The following is a 24,326-nucleotide window of genomic DNA, read 5'->3' on the forward strand; positions in this document are numbered from 1 at the left end:
TTTTGTGTGTATTTAGGTTAAATGTCTGAAATTATGCATTACCTACTACTTCTGTTCAAGTATCTGAATCCTATTGTACATATACCAAAATTTACATTTAGAAGTAGAAAGATTTATACAATCATGGGCTGAATCGAAATATTTTTCAATCCACAAAAGTAGATTTTCATTTGACTCTTATGTTTCAGATGTATTGAAATTTTCATATAGCACTAAAACAAGAATTACTTTCTATATCTCAGGTGTAAAAGAAATGAGTGAAGATCAAATGAAAACAAAGAGTGAATATTGAATTATATTATACATTCTCTCTAGCCTTTTTAGCAGCTTTTTCTTTGGTTTTCATAGTACAGTTATTTGTGAGGAAATCTGTTGGTTTCTATTTCTCCCCACAGTCCCACTAAGAATTACTACAGCCTTTTCTCAGCATGAGTCAGGGGAGGAATAACTTTGACAATTCGGTAGGAATCACTATAAAGAATTTTTACAGAAATCAAAAGTTTTGGAAACTTCTCTACAAGGCCATGTTTGGAATATTTTGAAATCAAAATTAAAGTCAATAATGAAAATTTAGTATGGTAATTAAAGAACATTAAATTTTCATCTTATTTCTTCATGAACTGATACAGTGATTGAAACTTTTAGGTCTCCTTGAAATAGCTCTGAAATCACAGATTATAATACTTTAAAATATTTGTTCTTCTTTTTCATTTTTACATATAGTTTGTGCATGATCTTTTAAGGAGCTAACATGAGGGAGATTAGGAAAAGGATTTTTGTTTGTTTTTCTGAGATATAAAACCACCGATCTCACAGTCAACGAGTCTTAAGTTATTTGGGCCAAAGTCAGTGTATAATATATCCCTTATATTTGTCTAAAGAAACCAGCTTTCCAGTGGTAATCTGGTGATTAGCTTTATCGGCTCATTTCTACTTAGACATTATCCTGTAATGTTTAAATCAGGGTCACTGCAAAATATGGTTTACTGAGTTTGAAACCAGCAGGTGTATTCTGGACAAAGTAAAGAGCAAATAGTAAAATGGCTTACATGTTTTCCTAAGAGTTTATTTACTTTGGGATTTTATCTGCTGCTTTTAGTTTTAAAGGCTTACTACAAGGGCACTAGGAACAAATGGGCCCTTTGTATTTCAAGAACAGCAGGTGATGAAACAGCTTTTTGGTTTCACCTGGACAATAATAGTCAATGTATTTATTGACTTGATTGATCATCACAAGCCCCAAGGGCCATTGCTTCCCAATAAAAATTATCTGGATGTTTTTATGGTTGTCTAGAGTTGTTCTATTCATTTAATCTGCATATTTGTCTGTGTGACAAGGGATGCATATCGGCATTTCAGCCAGATTTCATACATTTGTTCCAATAAACAATTGTCTACTAAATACATGTTCATAAAACCAATTCCTAAAATGTTATTCTTAGACTGTCTGTGGGAACATGGCTTTGTAATTACTATGGCTTTATCAATATCAAAAACTTAACACCTTCTGGGAATCTCACCAGATGAGGCAAGTGACTCAAACATACTTCAGAGAATTTTACTAGGATTTATCCATGAGATAATTGTAACTATTCTCAGTAAGTTCAGTCACTCAGTCATGTCCAACTCTTTGCAGCCCCATGGACTGCAGCACACCAGGCTTCCCTGTCCATCACTAACTCCCAGAGCTTGCTTAAACTCATGTCCATCAAGTTGGTGATGCCATCCAACCATTTCATTCTCTGTTGTCCCCTTCTTCTCCTGACTTCAATCTTTCCCAGGATCAGGGTCTTTTCCACTGAATCAGTTCTTCAAATCAGGTGGCCAAAGGACTGGAGCTTCAACTTCAGCATCAGTCCTTCCAATGAATATTCAACACTGATTTCCTTTAGGATGGACTGGTTTGATCTCCTTGCAGTCCAAGGGACTCTCAAGAGTCTTATCCAACATCACAGTTCAAAAGCATCAATTCTTTGGCGCTCAGCTTTCTTTATGGTTCAATTCTCACATTCATACACGACGACTGGAAAAACTATAGCTTTGACTAGACAGAGTTTCGTCAGCAAAGTAATGTCTCTGCTTTTTAATATGCAGTCTAGGTTAGTCATAGCTTTTCTTCCAAGGTGCAAGCGTCTTTTAATTTCATGGCTGCAGTCACCCATCTGTAGTGATTTTGGAGCCCAAGAAAATAAAGTCTCTTACTGTTTCCATTGTTTCCCCATCTATTTGCCATGAAGTGATGGGGCCAGATGCCATAATCTTAGTTTTCTGAATGTTGAGTTTTAAGCCAGCTTTTTCACTCTCCTCTTTCATTTTCATCAAGAGGCTCTTTAGTTCCTCTTCGCTTTCTGCCATAAGGGTGGTGTCATCTGCATATTTGATGTTATTGATATTTCTTGTGGCAATCTTGATTCCAGCTTGCACTTCTAACCATTCTAGAGTTCCTGAATCTCCAGCGGGATAAATACCTGCCCTTAGCCATCTATCCCACAAAGAGAAAGGGTCAAACACCCAGCACAGTGCTAGACATGAGTGTTTCTATATGTTGGCTAAACACTCAACAAATAATAAAATATCCAGAGAAATAACCCATTTGTTGCCTGGAGATTTTTCATCTAATTGCCCTGGCATCAGTGAATGCCATTATCCCACCTCCTTTTCTCTTCCTTCTTCATGCTTCTGGAGATGACTGTAATCTCATGATGACTTTAGGGAGTATAAATAATTATCTCCAGGTTAGTAGCAGTTCTTTTATTATCTGCCCATAAGTCATATTTTGGATCTTAGATTTATTCTATTCGGATTTCCAAACAGAGGGGTTTGAAGTGTAAGGTAGTGGGAGTTTAAACATAACAAGTAGCAATAGGCTATGTGCATCTAGAAATTTCTTTGTGTGTTTTTAATTGTGGAAAAATACATAAAACATAAACTTTATTATCTTAACCACTGAATTGTACACTTCAGTGGCATAATTACATTCACATTGTTGTGCGATCCTCCATCCCCAAGACTCTTTTCATCTTAAAACTATACCCACTAAACAGCAGCTCCCCATTCCCTCCTCCTCCCAGCCCCGTCACCTAGTGAGTTTTAATGAAAATGATTATGGGAAAATATTGTTGAATATCCATAAAGAAATGTATGTTCACCATCACCTTTATAAATTTTTTAGAGCTGACATAGCATAGGAAATATATATATATATGTATATTTAATATTTGTCTCATCATTTTTCCTGGGAAAGGAATGTCCATAGCTATACTTCTTCATCTAATTTGTCGTGTACTGTTGAAATGGTTAACATGCATTAGGGGTTCATTTTCAAATATCTCCAATGTCTTTAAAATTTAGTAATATTTTTCATTTTTTATTTTTCAAGAACACTAATTTTTGTTGCTTTAATTTTAGGCATTTAATTTCTACTTTTTTCTTATCATGACAACATTAATATTTTTAGTATTAATTAAAATTAATTAATTGGCTTCCCAGATGGCGCCAGTGATAAAGAACCCACTTGCCAATGCATGAGATATGAGAGGTACAGTTTCAGTCCTGGGTCAGGGAGATCCCCTGGAGAAGGGCATGGCAACTCACTCCAGTACTCTTGCCTGGAGAATCTCACAGACAGAGGCTACAATCTATAGGATCCAAAGAGTTGGACACGACTAAAGTGACCTAGCAAGCACACAAGCACATATATTTACCAGATTCAAACTCTGCACCTTTTAATGCATCATTCTGCATTTAGAACTAAATAATACTTGACCATACATTTGTTGAGTACTTCTGTTTATCTGGAAATCCCTATTGCATTTATCTATTTTGGAATCAAGTAATCTGACTTTTAGTTTCTTATGTCAATTATTATTATTACTGTCATTATTAATGTGTGAATAGCTCTGTTAGCACTCAATCTCAAGGACTAGATGAGGAAGTCTACTTACTTTTGTTTCCTTTTTAAGCCCTCAAGCTGACATTTCTCTGCAGGAATTGCTCTTAGCTCATAACTGAGAATTTTTAAACAGTTGAACTTGAAGAATCCTGCTGGGTTATTTCTATGTTGAATGGTTATTAAAACATTATTATGATATTTTAAATAATTATTAATGTTTTATTATGTTCATGGAACAAAATTTATCTACTTTATAATTTTATTTTACTTGCTATTCCAAGTCAAATAGTCATTAGATATATTTGCTTCCAAATCAAGTGAGACCCATTTAAATATGATGTGCTATTCTCATTGACTGAGTTCTCTTTAGAGCAGGAAGTAGTCACCTACTTGATATTATTTGAGAAATGTGGAGAGAGCTTTCTCCTCCTCTGTCTCACACTATCTCAAGTTTTATCATTAGAAATTCAGTACTTGGTGTTTGTCATCAGATGGTGCCCTTTAAAATGTGAATATCCTTGGGAAAATTGACTCTTCTCATTGTCAGTCATCAAGTTTCTTGTGAATTTGCTCTTACCCACTGTAAGTGTGAACGGAGACAGAGGAGACGTAAAATAAGATGAGAGAGAATAACAATGGGGTGGGAGGAACTGTGATATTGAGGAAAAAGCTCTAACTGCATCAGCATTTTGCCTCTTTCATCCTTGACTCTCAAAGAGTATTATTCAAATTATCATTATGCTTTGAAAGAGTTAATAAAATGTAAGTCTCTGTTTTTGAAAAGTTCCTCCAAAATAATCAATAAATATTTACTGTATGTCTCTTCTATGCAATACTTGTTGCTCAGCACATCACACAAATGATTTTACTTACTCCTCAAAGCAACCCCATTTGCCTGATGAGAGAATGAGGCTTGGAGAAATTGCATAATTTTCTGACGGTCATGCAGCTAGGTGTAAGATATTTTTTTACATTTTTTTTTCAATTTTATTTTTTTTTTAATTTTTAAACTTTACAATATTGTTTTGGTTTTGCCAAATATCGAAATGAATCCGCCACAGGTATACATGTGTTCCCCATCCTGAAACCTCCTCCCTCCTCCCTCCCCACACCATCCCTCTGGGTCGTCCCAGTGCGCCAGCCCCAAGCATCCAGTATTGTGCATCAAACCTGGACTGGTATCTCATTTCATAAATGATATTATACATGTTTCAATGTCATTCTCCCAAATCTTCCCACCCTCTCCCTCTCCCACAGGGTCCATAAGACTGTTCTATACTTCAGTGTCTCTTTTGCTGTCTCGTATACAGGGTTATTGTTACCATCTTTCTAAATTCCATATATATGCGTTAGTATACTGTATTGGTGTTTTTCTTTCTGGCTTACTTGACTCTGTATAATAGGCTCCAGTTTCATCCACCTCATTAGAACTGATTCAAATGTATTTTTTTTAATGGCTGAGTAATACTCCATTGTGTATATGTACCATAGCTTTCTTATCCATTCATCTGCTGATGGACATCTAGGTTGCTTCCATGTCTTGGCTATTATAAACAGTGCTGCGATGAACACTGGTGTACACGTGTCTCTTTCCCTTCTGATTTCCTCAGTGTGTATGCCCAGCAGTGGGATTGCTGGATCATAAGGCAGTTCTGTTTCTAGTTTTTTAAGGAATCTCCACACTGTTCTCCATAGTGGCTGTACTAGTTTGCATTCCCACCAACAGTGTAAGAGGGTTCCCTTTTCTCCACACCCTCTCCAGCATTTATTGCTTGTAGACTTTTGGATCGCAGCCATTCTGACTGGCGTGAAATGGTACCTCATAGTGGTTTCGATTTGCATTTCTCTGATAATGAGTGATGTTGAGCATCTTTTCATGTGTTTGTTAGCCATCTGTATGTCTTCTTTGGAGAAATGTCTATTTAGTTCTTTGGCCCATTTTTTGATTGGGTCATTTATTTTTCTGGAATTGAGCTGCAGGAGTTGCTTGTATATTTTTGAGATTAGTTGTTTGTCAGTTGCTTCATTTGCTATTATTTTCTCCCATTCTGAAGGCTGTTTTTTCACCTTGCTAATAGTTTCCTTTGTTGTGCAGAAGCTTTTAAGTTTAATTAGGTCCCATTTGTTTATTTTTGCTTTTATTTCCAATATTCTGGGAGGTGGGTCATAGAGGATCCTGCTGTGATGTATGTCAGAGAGTGTTTTGCCTATGTTCTCCTCTAGGAGTTTTATAGTTTCTGGTCTTACGTTTAGATCTTTAATCCATTTTGAGTTTATTTTTGTGTATGGTGTTAGAAAGTGTAAGATCTTAACCTCTAAACTCTATTTATTCTTAGAGTATTAGGGAATAATTGGATAGCTCCAAGTAGAAAAGTGACATGATCAAATTGTATTTTAGAAACATCACACTGGATGCTGAATAGATTGGAGGAAGATAAGACTAGAGTCAGGCTAGAAGTTAGAAAGCTATTGCAATTATCTAAGCATGACCTGAATGTTGCCCAGAAGGTGGAAGTAGAAATGAAAATAAGTAGACGGATTCAAGCAAGATTTGAGAGTAGCCATCAACAGAATTTAACAAGAAGGACAGGAAAGAGTCAAAGATGATCCTTGGGTTTCCCATTTGGGCAACCAGGTAGATAGATTGATTTTTATCAGTTGGAGCTGTTATGACAAATACACCATAGACTTGGTGGCTTAAACAACAGATATTTATTTCTCATAGTTCTGGAGTCTTCAAGTCCAAAATCAGGGTACTGACAGATTTGGTATCTGGTGAAAACTCATTTCCTGCTTTGCAAATGACCATTTTCCTCACTGAGTCCTCACATGATGCAGAACTCTGAGCTCTTCATCCTCTTACAAGGGCACCAGCTCCATTGGGGGGGACCCAACCACATGACCTCATCCAAACCAAATTACCTCCTAGAGCTCCACCTCCAAATGCCATCACACTGGGGATTAGGCTTCAACAACCCAATCTGGGGAGGGACACATATGTTCAGTTCATGATGCCTTTCGCTAAGATGGGAACACAGAAAAAGAATTGGTTTGGGAGTTGGGTATGTATGTGAGGGGATGGATGATGTTGAACTTCAAACACATGGTTTTGTGGTGTCTGAAATCTCCAAATGCAGATGTCCAATAAACAGTTTCCCATAATGGCCTGAAGCTCAAGTTAAGAGACGTGGGCTGGAGATATAAATCTGGAGGTTATCAGAGTATGGATGGAAAGTAGATGAGATCACCCTGGAAAAAGTGCAAAGTAAGAAGAGAAGCCAGCCCTGCAACATGTCTGAAAAACAAAATAAAACAAAAGTAAATTAAATCAATATGCCAAAAGAGCCCAGGCAAGAAGGGAATCCACCGAGAAAATGAGAAGGACCGGTTAGAAATGTACAAGCAGGGACTGTGGGAGAACAGGAGCTCAGAAGGATCAAGTTTCTGATGGGAGGAGTGCTCAGCTGGCTCAGTTGCTGTACTGTTGCTGGTTAGCACTAAGGAGGTTATTGGAGGTTATTGGTGACATGAGGGCAGCAGAGTACACGACAAAAACTAGACATCAGTCTTCCTCTAGTTGCTAAATGGATGCATAGTATAGTGCAAATCTTGACATAAGCCTGAGAAAAGTACATAAATCTGAGAAAAATAAGATTCAGGCATTTTCCTTGTCAATGAGTATTACTTTTATTATTCCAGATTCTTTGTGCACACTAAAATCATGCAATCGCATTACCCTAATTGGCATTTTACTTTCATTTCTGAAGGCCATTCAGTTCTAATTTTACAATCTGATTTTTTTTCAAACTCAATGATATTCTTAATGACAGCAGCATAAATTTGAGATATTAAGAGAGTCTTGATTTTTTTTTTTTTTTTTTTTTTTTTGGATACAGGTGCCCTCTGACAAACGAAGCAAAGAGAGAGCAGGTAAGTCTCTTTGAGGAAATCTGTTTTACTGATTGTCTGTGAAAGTTGTTTAAAGAGCCTTGCCTAGTTGCTATAAATTTAAGCAGACCACATGTCTTGCAGAGTAATTGATAGTCACAGTATGATGTTAAGTCTGAGTGTATTCTACATCTTGAAGACTGGATCAGTTCACTTAGTTTTTCCCTTGTCTTCATGCAGGCATATAGTGGGTTTAATTCATACATGCAGAAATTACTTTGCATAACTGTATCTGTTTTGGTAGTCACTTTGCTATATATACAAATATATATATATATATCAAAAAATAATCATTAAACATCTGAAGCTATTAATACTATACTGTTATATGTGAAAAAAAATTAAGGAAATTTAAAAAAGAAATTCCTTTGCATAACCAGACTTTGTCTTGAAATATGTACTTGACTATGTCTTGAAATAGAAAAAGTAGTAAGAAAATAACAGCTGTACCAAAACAACTGCTAAGTCCTCTTGACAAATAAAGAAAAGTAGCAATTTTTATTGTTGTATCTGCTATATTTGGAAATGTTATGCATAAATCAAAGTGCATCTTAATTTATTGACTTTCTTATTTCAATAACTACATAAAATAAGAAAAACTCCCTGGAACCATCACTTCTTACCATCTGTTTAGCAACTGTTGTTTTATTTGAACAGTTCTTTGTTTGACCAGTCATTGTGGACACATCATTCTGAATCTTCTCATTTGTCCTTACTTCATATGGTCATTTAAATGTTTACACTTGAAAGGAAACCACTTCAAAAACTTCGTGTGATTCCATTATCCACATTCTTCACATGTGGAAGATAATGTGTTTCTGGAAAAGTTCAATGAAAAAAATTAAAACTTCTTGTTTCTGAGTTAATATCTTTAGGGCCTTTTTTGAAATAAATTTGTTTATAATATTATTTATAATAATGCCACTAAAAATAATACTGTATTGCTGCCCTGATTTTTGGTAACCATCATTGTTTTTGTTTTCAATGGCCTCTTTTTCTTTAATCTGTTGGAGAAAACTTTTAGTTCCTATTAAAAAACCCAAGATCTCAGCTTCAGCTCAAATTAGCCTCAGCTTTGCAAAGGTCTCTGGATATAGTCATCTACTGTTCTATCTCTTGGGGAGACTTGCAAGGAGACATTCACACTGGACCACCAGGCAAAGTGACTGGCTGGAAATGCATCCCAAAAATATCCTTGATAATGTTCTGGCCCCACCAACTGTACCAAGAATCACCAAACAGAGTTGCTCCTGCCATTCTGTTAAGTGCTTGTAGCATCAAGCCTGCACAATTTTGTCCATATCCATTTTTATATTTGGAGAAGGACATGGCAACCCACTCCAGTATTCCTGCCTGGAGAATCCCATAGACAGAGGAGCTGGCAGGCTACAGTCTGTGGAATTGCAAAGAGTCGTACACAACTGAAGCAACTTAGCATGCATGCATGCATTTTTATATTTGAGACCTTAATGGTACATAACCCCCAACCACCTGACACCTGAGTGGGATATAAGCAACATCTGTTTTTAAAATCTTATGAATGTGTCCCAAATTGTAAACTATGCCCTAAGTAGAGCCCTCTGTGTTCCATCACTTTTTGTTAAAATTCCAACTCAAGCTCAAGGGGTCGATCTTGCATTTACATCAGCAAAGACTGTTTCAGTCCGGAAATCACGAAATGGGGGATTTACAAATAAGCAGCGTGCTAAGGTTTTAATTAAAATGTGATAGATTTATTTTCTTTTTATCATAAGCAAACCCAGCTTGTTATAGTTAAAGGATATTTTCCATCATACAAAATTACAGTCAAGAGAGTAAATAAGAAACAACTCCCACTAACTTCTGGCCAGAAATGACAAGTACTTTTCTAACAAATCTCCAATGAGGAATTTCAGCTTTGATGGCTGTGATCTGGTATAAAAGTACCAGATTGGATGTGCAGCTTATCCTCCAGTATCCAGGTATCGTGCAGTGGGGGTTCAGTCTACCAGAGACTCAGTTTTTAGCTGCTTATCTACTCTGCCAGTTAGTGTTTCATCTTGACATAAAAAAAAAAAAAAGCATTGGCATTGGCAAGCAAGCCAGCAGAACCTAGAAAAGAGTCAAGTCAGTTTTCACATAAATATTTATGCAAAGTGCTCTGGGAATAGGAAGTATTGGTGAAGGGTGTCTGAGGACAATTTTTCTGCACGCATAAATCAGAGGAGAATTTTTGAAGCCTAATTCAGATTTCCATGCAAATGTGAAACCATCCATAAGTTTGGGCTTTTCAATTACAGCTGCCCTCTTTTTTTTAATCTCATTTTTCAAATTAAATTATTTTAACAATTTAAATTTTTAGTGGTCATTCTTTCCTGCTGTTTGTAAGATGTGAAGTCAGCTCCCCTAGTTTTTGGCTTCCCATTGTTGCTTCTTGACTGGAGGTTTCAAGAGCTTCTATCTGTATGCTTTACCAAAATGCAATGTGGAGGTCAGACAGAATAGGCTATTGAGTATATAGGGACATAAGATATAACATGACATAGAAGAAGGACATGCCATGACGCAACCTCACTGTTTGTCCTTGTAAGGTGATTCCTTATGATTCTTTCTTGTGTGTTAGAATGGTATGATCTGTATTTTCCTCTGGTCTCAGTCACTGGAAAGGGATAAATGTAATAGAAGGGATAAATGTAATAGAAGGGATAAATGTAATAGAAGGGATAAATGTAATAGCCAGTGTAGTAGAAGCTGAGGCACAAGGAGGCAGTGGTCTAAGGCCAGTCAGTGTTGTTACATTCACTAACAAATTAAGAGAAGGTGTCACCAAGTAACTACACTCTTTTTAAAGGAGTTTAAACTGTCCAACAGGACAAAATATTTTAGCCTAGTAATAGAAGAAACATTTGCTATGATAACAATGGAGTAAATTCTGAGTTTGTGCCTGTCATACTGTGACCTTTGTGAGATTAAAAAGTCAAAATGGAAATGAATGGTACATACTATGGTATGACTTCCCTAATGACTTTTCATTTTGAAAAGTTAATATAAATGTTTAAATGCTAACCCATATGGTTATGGTTGACTTAATCTGTCCTTAAATTCTGTTTCTCATGGGACGTGTTTTTTCTTTCTTCAAATTTATAAGTAGGAGACCAAATTCCAGTGTTGCTCACTATCAAGAATTTTGAATCTTGCACTGGCATACTGTTTTTCTCATACAACATATATTTTTGCTTCCAGATTGTAAAAAAGAAAAGAAAAAAAAAAAAGAAAGAAAAGAAAAGAAATTCTCTTCCATTTAGAAAACCATTTGAAAACCTAAGGAAAATATGGTCACATCTGAAGAAATTGCTTACTTTTTTTTCTGCATAATTTCATTAGGGTAGCAGGGACAGGTCCTCTAAGCACAGTCTCAGAGGGATTTTCATGGCTATAAGTATTCCTCCTTCCTGAAAACACTTAATTACTTTCTGCCCCCTCAGCTTCATGTGGTATGGCATTTTGTTAGACCCATTATTGAGAGTATGAAGACTGTCTCAAAAAGAATTTTCCCAGGTGTTAGAGATGCAGAATATGCAGGTAGTCAAAAGTGCAGCCAAATCCAGTGACCGTGAACAGACGCATATGCTATGGAATGTTCACATTCTTCCATTTCACTGGAATTTAACTGTAGTGACAGATGCCCAAGAGCGAGAAATCCCCAGTGCCCCTCACCAATCTCAACTGAAAATTATAGCTTCATTTTAATTCAGAGTAATGAACGTCTACTATGTCCCTAGCACTGTGCAAGGTCTTAGCAACACAAAGATAAATGAGATAAAATTATCCCTCCTTCAAGAAACTTACCCAACTTGAATCCCCTTCTCTTAAGATTACTTTAGCAAAACCAGAGCTTGTCAGTAAATGTGTGACTAGTGAAAGTTATGATCACTTAATACGTTTTCAAATTGTGATTTCCTATGGCTACATAAAAAGAAGCCATTACCATTTGTGGCAGTATGCCCACATGAGGCAAAAGGAAAGCATCCAGTGTATGCTGAGAGGAAACTTGGTTTTATTTTATATTAATTTGTATGAACCTCTATCATAAAATGCAAGTGCCACATAAAGCTTAAGAGCTATATAAATCTAGTTCACATTCTTTCCCTCCATATTTGAGTTGTGCCAGCTTATTCTGGATGCTTAGTTATAGCCCTTGTAAGCTGCCAACTTAAATACCGAGGGAAAGGAGAGTGGTTTTTATCCACCATTCCTACCTCTTGCAGCTGGTGTTCAAAGTCTTCTCCAGGGCAGTGCTTCCTAAGTATCTGAAAGACTCCCATGTAGCAGGAAGTCAGGGAAACTGTCAAACCAGCAAAGATGACATTTGTTTTACCTGAAGAATTCAGGTGACTTTCGTGTTCCTATTCCCTCCACTTGAAATGTTTGTCCCCCAGCACTTAGCATGGCTGTCTTCTCATCATCCAACTTACATCCACTGCTTTTAAAACTCTTCTCTGCACACTCTATCTGAAGAGGTTGGCTCCCCCAACCCGAGTTTTTATCTCTGCAGTCTCTTTGTTTCCCTCACAGCACTTGTCAGAATTTGATTTCTTCCTTCCATCCTTCCTTCCTTCCTTTCTTTCTTCCCATTAGACTATCCCTTGTGCTCAGCAGACTGCTGCTACATAACAGGTGCTCAAAAACATTTGATGAGTAGAAGAATCCCTGAACAATTGTTTTATATTAATATAATTATGTACCATCCATAGAAAAACATATATGCAGGAGGAAAACCATTGTGTTTATCCAGCTGCTTTGTGACACTCTTGGCACATTGCTAGGTACCCAGTTTGAAGAACTGGAATATTAAGTCTGGGGTATTAGGGGGAAATAGAAGATCATGTTTATTGAGTGCCTACTGTGTTCCAGATTATGATAGATTATCTATGAATATTCACTCATTCAATCCTCAAGAAGCCCTATATCATAAGGGGTATTGTCCTCACTTTTTACATATAAAAAATAAGGATCAATGAGATTAAATTGCTCAATGAGTATCAAAGTTGGAATTTAAACTTGATTCTATCTGATTTTTAAGCTCATGTAAAAAAAAGTAAATCAAAGAGTTAGTCTCTCAATCATGTTCAATTCTTTGCAACCCCATAGACTGTAGCCCTCCAGGCTCTTCTGTCTGTGTTTTTCGCTAAACAAATACTTCTCAAGGAGTATAGTCGGGTGGGGGTGGGGACTGGGAGTTGTTAGTTGCTACTACTTGTCCATCCATAAACTCAACCACTGTATTTTATGTATTCATAAATTTATTGAGTTAAATTGAATAAGCATTATGATTCATTACATAATAAATACAAAGAAGGACAAGACAGTGCCTTCCGTCAAGGTGCTCACAGTTTGTGGGGAAGAGAATAAACAATACATAAAGTGATCAAAACATGTGGATATTTTCTGTTATATTTCTATTTCTGCAATTTAGAATACAAACATGGCAAGGACACAGCAGGATCCTTAAAATCTAAGAAAAATTACTGTTGCAAATACTTTAATGAAATTTTATTTTAAAAATCCCTCATAAATAGTAATAGTAATCATTTATAAAAAATGAGTTCTGGAGACCAGAATTGAAGCAAACCAAGAGGTTTGATCTTAGGGCTGCTGTTGTTGCTTCTTTTTTTTTTTCTGACCGCACCATGCAGCATGTGGGATCTTAGTTCCCCAACCAGGGATGAAGCCTGTGCCACCTGCAACGAAAGTGTTGGAGTCTTAACCACTGGACCACCAAGGAAGACCCTGTTGTTGCTTCCATAGTGCCTTGGAAGAAGCCAGACTTGAGCAAATCCTAAATGATAAAAGGCAAATCAGTACCTGATTTTCCCCTGTGTTGTTTCTTTGAAAATTAGGCCTATTCTTCTAGAGGGTAAAAGACTTGGAATAGATGAAACCATGACCAGAAAGCAGAAAAGCAGTTACAGCACTTGGAAGCTTATTTGTTGGCAACAGGGAAAGAATAATATCTTGTTAAGAGGTCTTTCTTTGTTCTGGATAATTTCTTCCATCAGGAGCATTGAAGTATTAATGCATTTTGTTTTCAGTACCATTTCTTGCAAGTAATAGACCTAAGCCAAAACCTATCCTTTTCACCTTATGCCCTATTTGTTTCATGAACTGAAAGGAAAATATAAAAAATTTCTGTTTAATAACAGCATGATTTTATGTTTTTATTTGCTACCTTTAATAAAAATGGATCTCTCTACTTTTATGCATAGCATGTAGGTTTCTTACATAAAGTTAATGTTGAAAATAAAGTATTTCATTTTGCAGTTTTACAATATGCCCACATTTTATAAATAGATTTGAGATTAGTCAATGTTTATATTTATTATTCTTAAAACTGCAATCTCTGTAAATAGTGCATTAAGGAAAATACCAGAGTTAAAAGGCAGCCATAACTTTTGCTTTTGAAATTGCCTTATATAAGTATGCTGTATTCAAATATATACTCTTGAAAACATCTTTCACACACCATTATTTTCATTGTACTTTTATTATAAATAAATATAGTCCCATGGAAAATTTTCAATCATATTGACTGCACCATTACTACAGATGAATAATTTTGATGTATATTTATCTCTAGCCATTATTCAGTCTTTGGAAATACTGCTAGGTCTAAATGATTTCTTGTAGGCTCCAGGTGTTTTGTGAAGCTGCCCCTTCCCCTAGGCAGCCCTGAAATCATCTATTTGAAAATATGGGACCTTTTATGAAACATTGTCCTAATCCAAAAAGTTGAATATATTCTTTAAAATAAGAATATTTTGCCCCACATTATTTTTTACAGAATTTAATCATTGAATACTATTCAGTTACAGCCCTCAAATTTATGTGTATGTCTTTTGTTAACATCCTCCTCTAAGAGAGGAACAGAGATTCCAAAATCACATTAATGTATGGGCACCATCACCAACAGCTGGCAATTGTGGTTCTTCTCACCCTGCATCAGAACCTTCCAATCTGGACACATGGTAGCCCCTCTGCTCCTTTGCTGGCCAGCACCTTAATCTCCCATGTTGTCCACTGAGCACACTCTGCTCTCTCACTCCTTGGAGAAACAAGATGTTCCCTGACCTCCCCACCTGCTAAATTCCTCCTCACATTCAAGAGGCAGATCAGAGGCTAATCCCTCTGTTGAACTTTCCCTTACTCCCCCAAGCAGAGTAAACCCAGCACATGACAAGTTATGATGCTCCCTGTCATGGCTCCTGTAACAGTCAGTTAATTCTACTTCAAGGTCCTTGAGATCAGACCAAGATTTATCATTTTTTGTTTCCTTGGCACATGCACATCCTGGATTGTTGATAAATTTTTGTCAAATGAATGAATGAATGAAATAATTGTGCATTTTTATGTTTGTAACAATCCTTTGAGGTAAGCAATATAGTATTCCAGACAAATCATTTGAAAAAAGTTTCAATCTTTTTGTTTGTCAGTTAATAGAATAGATGCATATGCTGTAACAAATTGTTTTCATGCCTATTAACCTCAGTTCATACTGTTCATGGGGTTCTCAAGGCAAGAATACTGAAGTGGTCTGCCATTCCCTTCTCCAGTGGACCACGTTTTGTCAGAACTCTCTACCATGACCCATCCATCTTGGGTGGTCCTACATAGCACCACCCTTATGGCAGAAAGCGAAAAACTAAAGAGCCTCTTGATGAAAGTGAAAGAGGAGAGTGAAAAAGTTGGATTAAAACTCAACATTCAAAAAACTAAGATCATGGCATCTGGTCCCATCATTTCATGGCAAATAGATGGGAAAACAGTGGAAACAGTGAGAGACTTTATTTTCTTGGGCTCCAAAATCACTGCAGATGGTGACTGCCACCTATGAAATTAAGAGACGCTTGCTCCTTGGAAGAAAAGCTATGACCAACCTAGACAGCATTAAAAAAAAAAAAAAAGTCTCTTAAAAAGCAGAGACATTACTTTGCCAACAAAGGTCTGTCTAGTCAAAGCTATGGTTTTTCCAGTTGTCATGTATGGATGTGAGAGTTGGACTATAAAGAAAGCTGAGCACCGAAGAATTGATGATTTTGAACTGTGGTGTTGGAGAAGACTCTTGAGAGTCCCTTGGACTGCAAGGAGATCCAGCCAGTCAATCCTAAAGGAAATCAGGCCTGAATATTCATTGAAAGGCTGATGTGAAGCTCCAATCCTTTGGCCACCTGATTTGAAGAACTGACTCAGTGTAAAAGATCCTGATGCTAAGAAAGATTGAAAGCCAGAGGAGAAAGGGACAACAGAGGATTAGATGGTTGGATGGCATCATTGACCCAATGGACATGAGTTTGAACAAGCTCTGGGAGTTGGTGATGGCAGGGAAGCCTGGAGTGCTGCAGTCCATGAGGCTGCAAAGCATCAGACACAACTGAGCAACTGAACTGACTGAACCTCAGTTACTGAAATAAGCCTCATTTTACTAGTATATGTATCTGGCATAATTTTTATGGGGGTTATATGGATAACAGATGGAGAGTACTGATTTTGATGCCTGCATGTGGTCAGTGCATGGTGGCCTTTACTTGCCTTATTATTATTAATAATAATTAGATCTGATCAAAATTCCCATATTCACCTCCAACAACAACTTGTGTTTACTGAGTAACCAAATGATGCATGATAAAGCATTTTAATGGTGGACACAAGGCCATAAATTGAAAAAAGAAGAAGTCAAGATGTTCTAACTTTTAAGATATCAAAGCTCATTCTTTACTAGTTATCTTGAATAAGTCACATTCTGTTTCCTCAGATATAAATATGAGAAGTGTTTTGTTTCAGTAATAGAAGTACTATGACCACTTAATGTAACAATTATAATAAGTTTCATAATGAATAAGTACACCCAGCCTACTACTCTGAAAGGAAATTTATGGATGAGAGATTCATATAATTTCAAAAACCAACATGATAACTTAACTATAATAAATGAAACCAAAAAGAAAGTTAAATGATTGTGTACTTAATTTATAATGTTCAGCTTAATTATATTAAAAGATATAATGAAGCAATCTGATACTTGTAATGAATAGGTTTGGATTTTTAAAAAGGTAAGAATATGAGAAGCCACTTGATGGAAGAGGTATAGGAATATGAAGGAGTGGAGATAAGGATGGAATTAGAATAAAACCAGGGTTGAGATGAGTAATAACAGACTTATGTGTATGATAAAAGGCAGGATAAATAACCTTAATTAAAGATTAGATGTCAAGACAAATTGTTAACTCATGTAGAGAAAAATAAGAAAGTTTGATTTCTTGTAAATAAGCTGAGAGCTTTGTTCATGTATAATGTCACAATAATTAAGCTCCTGTGAAATTCCACCACCCATGGCAATGCATGCAGCCAGGCTCATATTTAGGAAGACATTAGAGATCATTTTGTTCCGTGAGCAACAGAAAGTGAGAATGGATTAGAAAAAGAAGCTTTACTACAAGAGGTTATAGAGAAATTGTGTAATTGATGTATGGAAACAGTAATGAAAAACCTAGGTAATTAAAAAATAAATGCTTTAAACATAGATGGTCATATTTCAGTTAAGTTCAGCTCAGTTCCTCAGTCATGTCTGACTCTTTGCAACCCTGTCCATCACCAACTCCCGGAGCTTGCTCAAACTCAAATTCAGTGCATATTAAAACCATGTAAAAACTACTTTCTATTTGTATGTGTAATGGAATTAATGTCTAGTCTCAGAGAATCTCAGATAAAAACGTATGTGGCAAGAGATATGAAAATCATGTAGAATGCAGGGCAGTTCTTCACTGGGCATGCCTGTCCCACAGCCTTCAGGATAGTCACTAAATTTGATTCAGTTCAGTTCAGTCGCTCAGTCGTGTCCAACTCTTTGCAACCCCATGAATCGCAGCACGCCAGGCCTCCCTGTCCATCACCAACTCCCAGAGTTCACTCAGACTCACGTCCATTGAGTCAGTGATGCCATCCAGCCATCTCATCCTCTGTCGTCCCCTTCTCCTCCTGCCCCCAATCCCTCCCAGCATCAGAGTCTTTTCCAGTAAGTCAGCTCTTCACATGAGGTGGCCAAAGTACTGGAGTTTCAGCTTTAGCATCATTCCTTCCAAAGAAATCCCAGGGCTGATCTCCTTCAGAATGGACTGGTTGGATCTCCTTGCAGTCCAAGGGACTCTCAAGAGTCTTCTCCAACACCACACAGCTCAAAAGCATCAATTCTTTGGCGCTCAGCCTTCTTCATAGTCCAACTCTCACATCCATACATGACCACAGGAAAAACCATAGCCTTGACTAGACGGACCTTTGTTGGCAAAGTAATGTCTCTGCTTTTGAATATGCTACTAGGTTAGAAACTCCTAATTATTGCAGTAAACAAAAATGCACTCCTTCATTTTCTTCCCCAAATGCACCCTTCTAGGAAATGTAAGATACTCTACTAAGAATCATAGGCTTGGAGAGAAAGCACATCAGTGCATTTGACTTTCCACATTTAGGCACGAATCTAGCAGCATGACTTGAGGTTGGGATACCACCTAGACTGGGACTGAGAGTGCATTTTGCAACTTGTTCCTTCAACTGCCTGGTGCCAACCGTGGCATGCCAGTTCTAACAGTCTGTAGACACTTCAGATGCTTGCTGGACACCCTGTTTAAATTCATGGCCTTGAAAGAATCTCTTTCCAAGTAGGAGGCATAGGCAAAACTTCATGCTTCTAGTAAAAAAAAAAAAAAAAAACACCTCTGAATGAATGAGTATACGGTGCAAACCCGCTATTCCATTTAAAGTTACATATATGGTGGTTTTCCTTTTCACTGAACTCCTGTATAAAGTGAGACCACAACTTTTGTTCGTCTTTTGAGCATTTCAGTGAGTTTTAAAACTTCTATTCTTAGCTCTATTCTATCTGTTATTATCTCTAAAATTCACATCAAAATCAATCTGACATTTGATAACAATCAGCAGCTCAAATTAACAAACTCAGCCTTGGATAGTTAATTCATCTATGAAAGTCATCTTCCAATTGTGGAAGCAAACCAATTTCTCTTCTGGAAAATTCAGTAAATGCATGCTTGTTAGACTATGTCTATTTTGAGTTATATTGTAAGGTTTCTGAAAGGCACAATTGAGTTATATAATAACATACAAGATGAATTTAGATTTTTACATGTAAAATACATCCACATCCTTACTCCTTATGGCCTTAAAAAAAAAAAAAAAAAAAGCAATTCTGTGTTCCCTATCACCCATAGGATGAAATCCAGAAAACTTGTCTGGCCATCAAAGTTGCTTAACAGTCTGACTGCAACTTACCCCTACTCCCTTCCCATGCTCTCAGACAACACCTCAGTCCCTCTTCTAGCTGTCTGTATTTACCTTCCTCACAAACATCATTCAGGCCAGACACAGTTGCTTCTGGGCCTGCAGTTGAACCCGTACCTCGTCATGTAATCCCATCACTTTCAGGGTCAGCTTTTTTCATAAGTACAAAGCAGAGGGCATTAAATGATGTAATGTACACAATGCATAGCACAGACTCTAGCACAACGTGGGTCCTCCAGAGCTGGGAGTCCCTTTCTCCTCCTTTTAAAGGTCTTTATCTCAAAATCTATAAAAACACTGTCTTTGAGGACAGACCAAATTATACCTCTGTGAAAATTTCCCTTGAGACCTTAGCTGAAAGTACTCACTCATTTACAGATGAAGATACTGGATACAGAGAAACTAAGTAGCTTGGAGCTTCATTACTGGTTCAGTGTAAAGCATAGATTCCAACCTAAGTGATCTGGCACTAGTGTGTGTGCTTTTATTTTTGAACAGGATATAGATTTTTAAAAAATAACTTGAGATGTAATTTGTGTACCAAATGTTTCACCCATTCAAAATGTATAACTCAAAAAAAAAAAAAGTGTACAACTCAATGGTTTGTACCGTAATCACAAAGGTATGCAGCCATCACCACAGTTTGAGAACATATTCATTACTCCAGAAACAATCCCCCCACACCTATTAGCAGTCACTTTGCATTTCCCCTCAATCTTACCCTCTAGTCGCCTATTCTGGACATTGCATATAAATGGACTCATAAAATACGTGGTCTCTTGTGCCTTGTTACTCTCTTCCCATGATGCTCTTAAGATTCATCCACACTGTGGCACATATCAGTACTTCATTTCTCTTTATTGTTGAGTGATATTCTGTTGTATGGATAAACCTTACTTAATCTATCTGTTCATTAGTTTACAGACATTTGGATTCTTCCCACCTGTTGGCTTATGATTAATATTATTATAAATCTTCATCTACATGTTTTTGTGTGAACATATGTTATTAGGGCTTCCAAGGTGGCTCAATGGTAAAGAATTCACCTACCAATGCAAGGGATGCAGAAGACGCAGGTTCGATCCCTGGGTTGGGAAGATGCCCTGGAGGAGGAAATAGCAACCTACTCCACTATTCTTGCTTGGAGAATCCTATGGACAGAGGAGCCTGGCGGGCTACAGTCCATGGGGTCACAAAGAGTCAGACACAACTAAGCAACTGAACATGCATGCATGTATTTATTGTTCTTGCATACATATTTATAATTGCTGGGTCATATGGTAACCTGTGTTAAACATTTTGAGGAACTGCCAAACTGTTTTTCAAAGTGGCTATATCAGTTTAAATTCTTACCAACAATGTGTGAGGGTTTCAATTTCTCCACATCCTCACCAATGCTTATTATTATCTGACTTTATAGCCATCCTGATGAGTATGAATTTGTAGTTTTAATTTGTATTTCCCTAATGACTAATGATATTGTACATCTTTTCACATGCCTATTGGCCACTTGCATTATCTTCCTTGAAGAAATGTCTGTTAAGTTTTTTAAAATTATTTTTAAGCCCATTAAATTAAAACAATTTTTCTTAATTTATTTTTGACCACACCTTGTGGCATGTGGGATCTTAGATCCTCAACCAGGGATTGAACCTGTGTCCCCTGTAGTGGAATTGCAGAGTCTTAACCCCAGGACCACCAGGGAGGTCCCTAAGCCCATTTTTAAATTGAGTTATTGCCTTTTTAAAGTGTTGAGTTTTGGAGTTTTAAAATATATTCTTGTGTACAAGACTTTATCAGGTATACAGTTTGCAAATATTTTCTCCCATTTTGTGAGGTGTCTTTTCACTTTCTTGATGACTTTCTTTGAAATACAAACTTTTAAAACTTTGATGAGTTCCAGTTTATTTTTTCTTTTGTTGCTTCTGTTTGTTATGTTGCTTATATCTAAGAAAGCTTTGCCTAACCTAACCCAAGTTCATGAAAATTTACTCCTATGTTTTCTTCTAAAAGTCTTGTGGTGCTAGCACTTGCATTTAGGCCTGTGATCACTTGGAATTTTTTGTGTGTGGTCTAAGGAAGGAGTCTAACTCCAGACTTTCCCATGTGGATATCCAATTGTTCCAGTATTAACTTGCTGAAAAAAACTATCTTTCCTCTACTGATTTGACACCCTTGTTGAAAAAGAGCCTATGTACTTAGTTGCAGTACTGTGCTCTGTCTGTCATCTCTACTGTCTGTCCATCAGGTTCCTTCGTCCTTACGAACTACCTTTTCTTCAATCACACTGTGCTCTTCCACACGTCCATTCTTGCTGTCTGTCTTGAATGCAGCTCCCCATTTTGTCTGCTGTCTTGAATACTAGCTTAAATGGAATCTACTTTGTCTAGTTGTTGTGGCTCTACCTGCAGCACATTATTTAGTTTTTCTAAATGTTTTACTTGTCATACGGGATCATTATCTAGTTATGGACAATTCTTCTGCTTTAAAGAAAACTATCATTCTCTTTCTCCAAGCACCTGGCACAGTGTCCAGCATATTATAGACACTGTAAGTTTAAATCTGTTGAAATGAATTAATGAACATAGCCTTGGCTAGGAATTTTAGGGCCTATAGGAAATCCAGGAAGATCCTAAAGATATCAAGAGTTCAATAAATATAAAAGTTAATAAAATGAAAACTGCAACCCACAGTGAAAACATCATTTCTCATGCTTCTGATAAATTTCCTGCAGACTTATCGTTGCTATATCACTGTTAAGAACAGAGAAAGCTAGTAAAAATTTTACAGGTTGATAAAATATTTTGTGAGCTAATGCACTTTAAAAATGTATTTTACAGATCGCATTACTGAAAATATTCTTAAATCAATTTTGTTAATATCTTTCGCATAGTTTTTATAGCATATTTTTAAAAGATTAAGAATATTTTAGTTGCCAGTCCACGGCCATTTTCCGTGCACATGCATTGGCCCTTATTTTAGAAGATAATTGATTTATAAAGATGTTTATGGGACCAATATCATACACAACTATCAGAAACTAAGGTCTGTGTAATGCTGCGGCAAATAACAGTAAATAACCATAAAATAAGAGGAAAACACTTTTCCAGGCCCAATTCTAAGAAAAAAAAAAAAAAGAAACAAACAGAAGAAATCGAATGCTTTATTTCTTCTTGTAAAAATTTTCTTTAATTGATTTATTTCAAATTAGAAAATAATATATGCTTGGGCAAGCTGGAGAAGTAATGTAAGATATATAAAGTAAAAGTAAATCATCCCCTCTTTCATTCTTACTGCCACTGTGAAGCAACCAATTTTGATAGTTAAATTGTTAGTCAGAATATTCTCTTTTCTCTTTAAGCATTCACATACCTTTAAATATATCTCAGATACCTATTGCTGTGTGACAGATTACCCCAAAAGAGGTGAGGTGGGATTATTACCAGCCATCTTTGCAGTCTACCCAACATTCAAACCTGCTTTGTGTATGGTTTGGTCTAGATGAAATGAATGCATAATAATGTATTACTATAAAACTCTTCTTCTTAAGAATATGTTATAGACGTACTCAAGATCATGAAGATCTAATTCCCCTGTCACCTTCTAGTTTCTTTCTTTTTTTTTTTTATTTTATTTTATTTTTTTTAATTAATTTTATTTTATTTTTAAACTTTACATAATTGTATTAGTTTTGCCAAATATCAAAATGAATCCGCCACAGGTATACATGTGTTCCCCATCCTGAACCCTCCTCCCTCCTCCCTCCTCCCTCCCCATTCCATCCCTCTGGGTCGTCCCAGTGCACCAGCCCCAAGCATCCAGTATCGTGCATCGAACCTGGACTGGCAACTCGTTTCATACATGATATTTTACATGTTTCAATGCCATTCTCCCAAATCTTCCCACCCTCTCCCTCTCTCACAGAGTCCATAAGATTGTTCTATACATCAGTGTCTCTTTTGCTGTCTCGTATGCATATTACCCACACTCATATGTGGGCTTCCCAGGTGGTGCTAGAGATAAAGAAACTGTCTGGCAATGCAAGAGACTAAAAAGGCTCGGGTTCGATCCCTAGGTTGGGAAGATCCCCTGGAAGAGGGCATGGCAACTGGCTCCAGCATTCTTACCTGGAGAATCCCATGAGCAGAGGAGCCTGGTGGGCTACAGTCTATGGGGTCGCAAAGAGTTGGACATGACTGAAGCGACTTAGCACGTGCACACACACACACACACACATTTATATATGGTTTTGGTGAACTTTTTCTCTCCTCTTTTTTCAAATTACATTGTAATGATCCTTTACTCCCAACCTCTGCCCATTGAACCTTCTGGGCCTCATGTACATAAGATAGCCCGAGCTGAGAACTGATGTGTTTCTTTCCAGACTTGCTCTGAGGAGGGCTTAGTCTAGTTCAGTTAACTCTATACTCTTTAGTCATTTTATTTTATTGAAAGTAAAATCTTTTTCTCTTACAGGCAGATAAAACCCACAGTATCTGGGGGGAAAATGGCTAGTTTTATCTCCCCTCCCCCAATATTTATACTAGTATATTTTATTTTTCTGTCTTATTGCATTTTCTGACTTGATTGCAATGGTTTAAATGTGTTTCAGTTTTTAGAGTAAATCTCCTGTTAAGTTTCAATAAATATTCTTCATCAAATTTTAATATTTATTATTATTATCTTAGCATTTTAATTTAATAATTGCATAGTTTATCAACGGAGAAGGCAATGGCACCCCACTCCAGTACTCTTGCCTGGAAAATCGCATGGACGGAGGAGCCTGGTAGGCTGCAGTCCATGGGGCCGCTAAGAGTCGGACACGACTGAGTGACTTCTCTTTCACTTTTCACTTTCACACACTGGAGAAGGAAATGGCAACCCACTCCAGTGTTCTTTCCTGGAGAATCCCAGGGATGGGGCAGCCTGGTGGGCTGCCGTCTATGGGGTCACACAGAGTCGGACACGACTGAGGTGACTTAGCAGCAGCAGCAGTCTTATCAAATGACCTTTTCATATTAATGTTAATTTCCTTTTTAATTTGTCTGTTTTATCATTTTTAAAAGTTGACTTCCTAATTTAAAACGTTTCTGGATTCTGAGAAATAATTTCACTGGTGGTAATGTATTACACTATTATTAATATTCTTCTTTTTGAAATA

General features: G+C 36.9%; 1 protein-coding gene across 1 annotated transcript in view; it reads left to right on the forward strand.

The window, feature by feature from the left end:
* STARD13 (StAR related lipid transfer domain containing 13) overlaps positions 1-24,326 on the forward strand; it is a 369,156-nt gene that overhangs the window by 62,571 nt on the left and 282,259 nt on the right. The window contains exon 2 of the mRNA XM_055542381.1: positions 7,789-7,822. Coding sequence (XP_055398356.1) covers positions 7,789-7,822 — 34 coding nt within the window. The remainder of the gene's footprint in view (positions 1-7,788; positions 7,823-24,326) is intronic.

This window comes from Bubalus kerabau, chromosome 12, assembly GCF_029407905.1.
Source record: "Bubalus kerabau isolate K-KA32 ecotype Philippines breed swamp buffalo chromosome 12, PCC_UOA_SB_1v2, whole genome shotgun sequence".
NCBI lineage: Eukaryota > Metazoa > Chordata > Mammalia > Artiodactyla > Bovidae > Bubalus > Bubalus kerabau.